At 20.9% G+C, this 10,000-nt stretch overlaps 4 protein-coding genes across 4 annotated transcripts; 2 read left to right on the forward strand and 2 right to left on the reverse strand.

Moving 5' to 3' along the window:
• Positions 1 to 1,808: 1,808 nt before the first annotated feature.
• DDB_G0288615 (hypothetical protein) lies at positions 1,809 to 2,093 on the forward strand (the record flags this gene model as incomplete). The annotated part of the gene is made up of 1 exon (XM_631542.1): positions 1,809 to 2,093. One exon carries the CDS (start codon positions 1,809 to 1,811, stop codon positions 2,091 to 2,093), a length of 285 nt encoding a protein of 94 aa, XP_636634.1.
• Positions 2,094 to 2,638: 545 nt separating this feature from the next.
• On the reverse strand, positions 2,639 to 4,841 carry shkB (SH2 domain-containing protein; the record flags this gene model as incomplete). Its single annotated transcript, XM_631543.1, has 2 exons — positions 2,639 to 4,420; positions 4,662 to 4,841. The coding sequence occupies 2 exons, from the start codon at positions 4,839 to 4,841 to the stop codon at positions 2,639 to 2,641; spliced, it is 1,962 nt and encodes a 653-aa protein (XP_636635.1).
• Positions 4,842 to 5,697: 856 nt separating this feature from the next.
• Positions 5,698 to 6,525, reverse strand: DDB_G0288619 (hypothetical protein; the record flags this gene model as incomplete). Its single annotated transcript, XM_631544.1, has 1 exon — positions 5,698 to 6,525. One exon carries the CDS (start codon positions 6,523 to 6,525, stop codon positions 5,698 to 5,700), a length of 828 nt encoding a protein of 275 aa, XP_636636.1.
• An 874-nt stretch (positions 6,526 to 7,399) lies between these two features.
• Positions 7,400 to 9,467, forward strand: psmD3 (26S proteasome regulatory subunit S3; the record flags this gene model as incomplete). Its single annotated transcript, XM_001134521.1, has 5 exons — positions 7,400 to 7,505; positions 7,668 to 7,861; positions 8,023 to 8,312; positions 8,433 to 9,069; positions 9,180 to 9,467. 5 exons carry the CDS (start codon positions 7,400 to 7,402, stop codon positions 9,465 to 9,467), a joined length of 1,515 nt encoding a protein of 504 aa, XP_001134521.1.
• Between the last annotated feature and the right edge of the window lie 533 nt (positions 9,468 to 10,000).

Below are 10,000 nucleotides of genomic sequence, written 5' to 3' on the forward strand. Positions count from 1 at the left end.
GGGGGGGGGGGAAAAGCCTGGGTGAAAAAAGGTGCCTTTATTTAAATCCCTATGATAAAAAATCTTTTTTGTGCCAATTGTGTTTGTTGATCCAACCCCCTGGGGGAAGTTTAATTTAATTTTAATTTTAATTTTGGTTTTTAATTTTTTTTTTTTTTTAATTTTTTTTTAATTTTAAATTTAATTTCCTTAATTAAATTAATTTTTTGGTTAAATTAATATCCCCCCTTAAAAAAAAAAAAAAAAAAAAAAAAAAAATAGATTGTGGGGTGCGTTAAAAAAATTTTCCTTTTGTTTTTTTTTTTTAATTCTTTCCATAATTTTTTTTTTTTTTTTTTTTTTAATTTTTTAATTTTTTTTAATATTATTATTTATATATTGTTGTTATAACATAAAAATAAAAATAAAAATAAAAATAATAATATAATAATAAAATAAATAAATTATAATTGTAATTTTTTTTTTTAAAAAAAAAAAAAAAAAAAATTTAATAATTATTTAATTTTTCATCATCAACATCACTATCAATCAAAAAGTAAATTATTTAAAAAATAAAGTTGGTTTGTGAGAAACTTTTTGGTGACAATCAATTCTAAAATCCTCTCAACTATAAATAGAAAAAAGAGTGATACTTTTAACAACAATAATTCTCAAAAAAAAAAAAAAAAAAAAAAAAAATAATAATAATAATAAAAATAAAAATAATAGTAATTATTAGTTTTTATTAAATGAATATATTTTCTTATATTCAAAGTTTGTGGTTCCTTAAAAAGTAAATTCTACCCACCTTCACCTTCATTATTAATTATTAGTTTAGAATTAAAAAAAAAAAATAAAAAAATAAAAAGGATTTATATAACAAATCAATATAGGCCAATTTTCGATGTATTAATTGACAAATTATCACTTTATCAATTTCGAATAAATTAAAATTTTTTTTTATTTAATTATTGTTTTTTTTATTTATTTATTTAATAATATTATTTTTTTAATTTATTTTTATTATTATTATTTTTTTTTTTTGCAATTCCAACAATATCATCATCGATTACACCACACACATTTTCAAACTTATACCCCCACACAATTAATAATAATTATTATTTGGTTGATTAAAAAAAAAAAAAAAAAAAAAACAAAAAAAAAAAAAAAAAACTAACCAAAGACAAAAAAAAAATCCAAAATTAAAATTTTTATCTTGTTTATATGTTTTATAAATAACTAACGCAATATATATATATATATATATATAGATAACTTCCTTTTTTAAAATCAATTCAACCAAAATAATATTATACTTTTTTAAAATCAAAACCAACAACCCCATTTTTATTTTTATTTTTTTTTTTATTTTATTTTTATTTTATTTAATTTTTTTAAAGTTGTTCAAAAATATATCTATTTTTATAACACAATCCATTTTTATTTTATTTTATTTTAAATTTTTTTTTTTTTTTTTTTTTTTTTTAATTATATTATTTTGCATACTGGTTTTTTTTTTTTTTTTTTTTTTTTTTTTTTTTTTTTTTTTTTTTTTTTTTCATCATTTAAACAATCCATCTAATTATTTAATTTTATCTTTTTTCTTTTCTTTCTTTTTTTTTATTTCATAGAAATTTTTTAAAATAAAAAAAATTAAAAATTCATAAAAAAAGTCAATTTAATCAGTAAAAATAATATATAAAGAAAAATAAAAATAGAAATAAAAATAGAAATAAATAAATAAATAAAAAAAAAAAGAATTAAAAAGAAAAAAAAAAGAAAAGAAAAAAAAAAAAAAAGTATATATATAAAAAAAAATCAAAAAAATGATTTTACAAGTCAGAGTTAAATTTCCATCAGATTATCCAGTTATTTATAAAACAATTAGGTTGGATAATTCATTAACAGTGCAAGAGGCAATTTTAGCAATTGGTCAAGCAATTAATGTAACACCAGCTTCAGATTTGGGATTATATTTACCAGACGATCCAAAGCATTTAACAGATACAGAATTACTTTCCTCATTTGAAAGTTTTAGTGATGCTCAATATATAGAATTAAAATCAAAGAAATCTAGTAAAAATAAAGATAGTTGCTGTACTATCATGTAAAATTTATAAATCTATATACTATATATATTCCCCAATTCTCTCACTCTCTTTCTCTAAATTCACACACACATACAAATATTTTTTTTCCACTTTTTTTTTTTTTTTTCCACTTTTTTTGGAAACAGAACTTGTTTCTATAATTTTTTTTTAAAAAAAAAAAAAAAAAAAAACAAAATATAATAATTCATTTACTATTTATTTCTATAAAATACTAAAAGAAAAAAAAAAAAAAAAAAAAAAAAAAAAAAAAAAAAAAATTTTGTCCGATGTTTAATAAAAAAAAAAAAAAATTAAAAATTAAAAAAGAAAAAAAAATTGGTATTATAAATAAAATTAGAATTTTTTTTGATATAAACAAATTGAAACCTTTTTTTTTTTTTTTCCTTTTTTATTTCTTATATTCTATTTTTTTTTTTTTTTAAAGTTGAGTACTCAATAAAAAAAAAAAAAAGAAAGAAATTTTAAATATATGAATAAATAGGTTTTTTTTTTTTTATTTTATTTTATTTTTTTAAACCTTTTTTTTTTTTTTTATTTATTTTTTTTTAAATCTTTTTTGAAGGAGCAACTGGAATATAAGCACCAGCAATATTAAAAGGTTTTGAAGAAGAAGCAGCAACAGTTAAAGCATGGAAAGGACCACCTTCGAATGGTTCTTTAATACCTAAAGATTTAAAAGTATTTTTAATTAAATCATCTAAAGTTGCATAATGAGTTTGACCGCCATGATGAATATAACCAGAGCCTTGTTTATAGATGACACGAGCATGAATGATTTCTTTGTTTTTATTTAAGTAAGAGATGGCGTATGAACCAGGGTCACTACTGAAACGAAGGATATAGGTACCAGTTTTCTTACCGGCTAAATATTGAGAGGCATTCTTTGAGCTAGTTGCAGCCATGAAACCTTTGATAGAACAAATGGAGTAAACTTTATCAAAGAATTCCCTACCGTTAGTCAATGGACCAACCCAAGTTAAAATCTTACCAAAGTTATCAATGGTCACCATATCACTATCAACTGGCACCAATAAAAGTTTTAAGAATTTAATTTTAATATCATCAGCGGATAAATTTGATTCGAAACCACAATAGAGTGAAAAGTTTACAATGAATGAATTCCAAGGTACCTCCTCCTTGCCCATATAGTATTGACTCCAAAATTGTCTAGCACTAGAGTCTAAAATCAAACCATCGATTAAAATGGTTTCCAAGATTCTTTGTTTTGAGATTTCTGCGAATGATGGACGACGTGATGGATAGTGGTCCCAGCATCTTGCTAAAAGGTCCTTTAAACGAGTTGGGAAATAGTCTGGAATAATTGGACGATTCTTTTTATTGACCACACCTTCCACCAATTGTGGATAGGAGCTGTACAATTTATTGTATGGTTCTTGTTTGGTCAACAATTCCCAAAGGAGTATTGAGAATGAGAAAACATCGACTTTACCATCGTATGGTTGGTTGACCAACATCTCTGGTGCCATGTAAAGTGGTGAACCAGCTTGACCCAATAGTTTATCTTTAGAATCTGGTTTCATATACTTACTAAGACCGAAATCGGCCACCTTTACCACCCAATTTTGGTCGACCAATAAATTTGCGGGCTTCAAATCCAAATGGAGAATATTTGATGCGTGTAACCATGTCATACCCAATACTGTGTCACGTGCTATTAAAATTGCACGTTTAAAAGTGATGAAATCTGATGTATCCTCTTTTGCACGTAACAATGAATGAACGGACCCTTTTGGCATTAACTCTGTCACAATTGATAGATCCTCTGGTGCTGTACATGCACCCATAAATAAAAGTAAATGAGGATTACGTAATTTTGCCATTAAACTAACTTCCTTTTTAAATTCATTCATTGTATTCTCTTCAAATACTGTTTGTGTCAATTTCTTAATTGCAACTTCTTTACCCCTAACAATACCCTTATAGACTGATCCAAATGCTCCACTACCCAATTTGGCTTCACGATTATATGATATTTCATTTCTATCGATTTCCCATCTAATTATCTCTTCTTCATCTCTATTCTTTGTTGAATCTGGTGATATAGTTGATGTTGAATCTTCTGTTAATGATCCATTTAAAATTACACTTGAATAATTTTGATTACTATCACTTGAATTTGTATTATTACTATTATTATTATTATTATTAGGATTAATTCTAAATGATGAGATTTTTAATTGCTCCCATGCACTAATTATACTTGTATCATTTGGTTGTTTTTGTTCAACCAATAAATTTGTAATAATTTCTTGTCTATATCTTTCTAATGTTTGTATTTTTTCTGCTTTTAATTTTAAATCAATTAACTAATAATTAAAAAAAAAAAAAAAAAAAAAAAAAAAGTGAATAGAAAATGAGAAAAAAAAAAAAAAAAAAAAAAAAAAATGGATGGAAAATAAAAAAAAAAAATAAAAAAATGTTAATTATATTTTTATTATTTTTATTATTATTATTATTATTATTGTTATTATTATTATTATTATTATTATTATTATTATTATTATTATTATTATTATTATTATTATTATTATTATTATTATTACATACAGATTCAGTAAATAATTTATTGATTAATTCTCTTTCTTGAGCTGGATTTTGTGAATTAATTGCATTATCAACCAATGTACGAATTTCAAGTTCTTTAGAAGCTTGCTTTGATTCTAGTTGTTTAACTTCTTCTGTTAATTGAAGAATGGAACTTTCAAGCTTTGAGATTTTATCGTTCATTCTTCTTTTATTATTATTATTATTTTTTTTTTTTGTGGTGCTATAATATAATATGGATTTATGAGTAAAGTGGTCCAATGAAAAAAAAAAAAAAAAAAGAAAAGGTGGAAAAAAATAAAGATAAACAATGGAAAACAAATATAAAAATAAAAAAAAAAAAAGAAAAAATAAAAGATTATTTTTACACTCAAAAAAAAAAAAAAATCAGCAAAAAAAAAAAAAATAAAAAAAATAAAAAAAAAAAATAAAATTAAAAAAAAATAAAATAAAAAAAAAAAAAAAAGTTGGATTCAACCAACAAAGTTTATGAAAAAAAAAAAAAACTTGAGAAAAAAATTAACTTATCTATGTTAAATTATTGTTATTACTTTCAATCTTATTTAAATATTGTTACTTATTAGTACTTTTTTTTTTTTATGTTTTTGAAATTTTTTATTTTTATTTTTAATTTTATTTATTTTTTTTTGAAAATAAAAACACACCAAAAAATGTTTACCCCTTTATAAATTTTTTTTTTGATAAATTTAGATAAAGATTTAATCAAAAAAAAAAAAAAAAAGTTAATTAAAATATCTTTTTTCATATCATTTTTTTTTTTTTTTCATTTTTTTTTTTCACAAATTAAAAATAGATATTTTTAATCAGGAAAAAAAAAGTAATCAAAATAAAATAAAAAAAATGATTACAAATATTTTTTCAAATTTACAAATTATAAAAACTCTTTAAACTATTAAATAAAAAAAAAAATAAAAAAATAAAAAAATAGAATAGTTATTGATCTATTAAAGATTTTTTTTTTTAATAAAAAAATTTATTTATAAAGTACAAGAAAGATTTTAAAAAAGAAAATTAAAAATTAAGGTCTGTACAATCCATCTTGAAAAGAATTTAATTGACTTAATTGATGTTGTCTTTGTTGTTGTAATAATTGTTGTTGTTGAAGGAAATATTGTTGTTGGACTTGTTGTTGAGTTTGTCCTAAAAGGTTTTGTTGTTGTAATAATTGAAATTGTTGATTTTTAATTTGTTGATTAACTAAAGCATCATTACTACCAATACCAATGCCACTAGTGTTTTGTTGAAATAATAATTGGGTCTCTAATTTCTTGATTTTTTCATCTTTTTCTTTATTTGATTTAATTAAGTCACTTAAAACTGTTCTTAGAGATAAATGGTAACAATTGATTTCATGTATTGAAACTTCTGATTTCGTAGATCTGAATGGACATAAAATATCTTGACCACTGCAATTAACAATTGCCATTGAACAATCGAATTTAATATGATGATCGAATTCGGATCGGGTGAATTTGGATCCACAACCTTCACAGTGCTGTGATTTACATTGTTTGTCCAAATGCATTGATTTATATTCACCCCTTTTAATTGACGATACATCATCACATAATGTACATGTCACTAATGCTTCATTTAATTTATTTGATACATACTTTGCTACGATTCCAATCGATGCCATTTGATTACATAATGGACAAATTGGTTTAACTGATATTGCATTATTTATACATTCCCTACAAAACATTTGACCACATTGACTCTCCACAACTGGATCATTTAATACTTCTAAACAAATTGCACATTCTAATCCATTATCGATTTTCTCAGGTTCTAAATATTTAAATGTAATATTATTATTTCCATTTTTATTAAAAGGATTATTCATTTCTTTTTTTTTTTTTTTAAAAAATTGAATATAAAAAATAAAATATTATTTTATTAGTAATGTAGGTTTTTTTTTTTTTTGAATTTTTAAAAATAAAAAATTAAAAAAATAAAAAAAATTTTAATTTAAATATTTTTTTTTTTTTTTTATTTTATTTCCTCTCATATATTCAAGTATCTGAATACTTTTCCTATTTTTATTTTTTTTAATTTAAAATTTTTTATTTTTTATTTTTTTTTTTTTTTATTTTTGGAAAAGGGTTGGAAATCAAAAAAATCAAAAATTGTTACTAAACTGTATCACTTCATAAAGTATAAATCATACATGTAAATTAAAATTGAAAAAAAAAAAAAAAAAATAAAAAAGAAAAAAAAAAAAATAAAAACAATTTTAAGAATTAAATAAAAAAAAATAAAAGAAAAAACCATCTTTTTAATCATCCACCATAATTATATTATTTAAAAAAAAAAAAAAAAAAATGAATTTAATATAAAATATTTATTTATTTTTGATCATTTTTATTCTTTAAAAGGAAAAGAAAAAAGAAAATTTAAAAGAAAAGAAATAAAAAAAATAAAAAAAAAATTTTAAACATTTCCAAAACAATCAAAATAGTTGAACTTCACTTTTTAATTTATTTTATTGTTTGTTGTTCATTTTATTTTATTTTAATTTTTTTTAATTTTTTTTTTTTTTCATTTAATTTTTTTTTTAATTTTTTTTTTTTTTTAATTTTTTGCTCAACTTCACAAAAAAAAAAAATTTCATTTATAACTTTTTTTAATTTTTTTTTTTTTTTTTCATTTATTATTCTTAGTATATATATATTTTTTTTTTAATATTTTAATTATTCACTTTATACATATAATAAAAAATGGCTGATATTGAAATGTCCGAAGCATCAAAAACTCCAGTTGTTGCTGAAGAAGTTGTAGATCCAGTTCAAAAAGCTAATGAAGCATCATTATTAACTTTTGCTGGTATGTTATATAAAAGAAATAAATAAATGAATAAATAAAAAATAAAAAATAATGATTAAATCAAAATATACTAATAAAAAAAAAAAAAAAAAAAAAAAAAATATTATTTAATAATTTTTTTTATTTATTCATTTATTTGTTTCTTTTATATACTGCATACAGATTTAAAAAAAAATATTGGATTAATTGATAAAGGTGTAGATACAAAAGAAATGAGATTTATTATTAGTGTTCTTAGACAAACACAATCAATTAGAAAGAAATTAAACTATAAAGTTTTAAATCAAATTGTTAATTTTGCATTCTCTCATCAAAATCATGCCACAAAGAAAAACTTTTTATTATCATTTTTAAAGGTAATTATTTAATAATCACTATTATTTATTATAAGTATTATTATTATTATTATTAGAGTGGTGAATTAACTTTTTTTTTTTTAATTTTTAATTTTTTAATTTTTTAATTTTTTTTTCATCAACCCCCAAAAAAAATAATTATAATCAATTATTAATAATAGTCTGATGGTAGTTCAATGGATATTGATTCTACTACACAAGCAGAAAAAGAAACTACACCATCATCATCATCATCACATTTGAATATTGAAGTTGAAAGTTATATTCACCTTTTAGTATTAATATATTTAATTGATCAAAAAAAATATGAAGATGCAACCAAATGTTCATCAGCTCTTATGGAGACTGTTCAATCTAACACAAGAATTACTCTCTATCCATTATCATCAAAAATTTTCTTTTATTATAGTTTATCTTATGAAATGACAAATAATCTTCATGAAGTTAGATCGTATGTATTTTTATTTATTTATTTTTTTTTTTTTAAAAAAAAAAAAAAAAGTTATTAATATAATTTTTTATTAATTATTAATTATTAATTATTTTTTTTTTTTTAAAAAAAAAAAAAAAGAACATTATTATCAGCACTTCGTACAGCAACATTAAGACATAATGATGAAGGTCAAGCAACAATTATTAATTTATTATTGAGAAATTATTTAGAATATAATTTATTTGAACAAGCAGATAAATTATTGGCCAATACACAATTCCCAGAATCTGCATCAAGCAATCAATTTGCACGTTATTTCTACTATCAAGGTAGAATTAGAGCCATTCAATTAGAGTATGCTGAATCATTTAAATTCCTCACACAAGCAATTAGAAAAGCACCACAAAACACTGCTGGTGGTTTCAGAAGAACTGTTTATAAACTTTTATCAATCGTTCAATTATTGATGGGTGAAATTCCAGAAAGAAATACTTTCTCACAAAAACAATTAAAAATTGCACTCAAACCATACTTTCATTTAACTGAAGCCGTTAGAGTTGGTGATTTAGGTTCTTTCAATCAAGCTTTGGAACAAAATTCAGACATTTTCAAATCAGATCAAACTTTTACCCTTGTTCAAAGATTACGTTCAAATGTTATCAAAGCTGGACTTAAAAAATTAAATACTGCTTACTCTAGAATCTCTTTCAATGATATTTGTACAAAATTAAAATTTGATGGTACTACTCAAGATATCATGTTTATTATTGCAAAGGTAAGCTAATTTTTATTTTTAATTTTAAAACTATTTTTTTAATTTTTTTTTTTTTTCCTAATATTTATATTTTTCTACTTTTTTAAAAAAAAAAAAAAAACTGTAAACAGACTATTAAAGATGGTGTTATTGATGCAACTATAAATTATGAAGGTGGTTACCTCCAAAGTAGAGAAAATATTGATGCTTATTCAACTCAAGAACCATTACATGCTTTCTCCAATAGAATTGATATTTGTTTAAAGATTCACAATGATTCCCTTAAAGCTATGAGATTCCATCCAGATTTAAATAAAGCTGAAACTGAAAAGATTGCTGAAGTAGCCAAAACTATTAAAGAAGAAATGGAAAGACAAGCTGAAGAAAGCTCTGATAATGAAGGTGATTCTGATTTTTAAGTAAATAATAATAAAAAAAAAAAAAAAAAAAAAAAATTTATAAAAACATTGAATTAAATGTATTATACAATAATTTATAAATATTCAAAATTATATAAATAAATTAAATAAACTAAATAAACTAATATAAAAAAAACTAAAAAAAAAAAAAATGTTTTCTTAACTATTTTTTTTCCAAAGTATGTTTGTTGGTAATATATCCAAGAATAAAAAATTAGGAAAAAAAAACATATATATATTTTTTTAAGTGACAACTAACGACAAAACAAAGCCATTTTTTTTATTTAATTTATTTTTAGAGAATGGTTTAAGCCCCTAACTTCTTTTGTATGTTTACTCTTTCAGTTTGAATCAATGAAACAACAATATCATCTTCATTTTGATGATGATAATTGTTGTTGGACAACTTTTCACACGATACAAATAATTCACTGGAATTTACATTTGTTTCAAGTGTTGAAAGAGTTGATGATGATGATGATGATTCATTGATTAAACCGTTTTTGTTATTAATGGAATTGATTTGTAATGGT

The sequence above is a fragment of the Dictyostelium discoideum genome (genome assembly GCF_000004695.1).
Source record: "Dictyostelium discoideum AX4 chromosome 5 chromosome, whole genome shotgun sequence".
Classification (NCBI taxonomy): Eukaryota; Evosea; class Eumycetozoa; order Dictyosteliales; family Dictyosteliaceae; genus Dictyostelium; species Dictyostelium discoideum.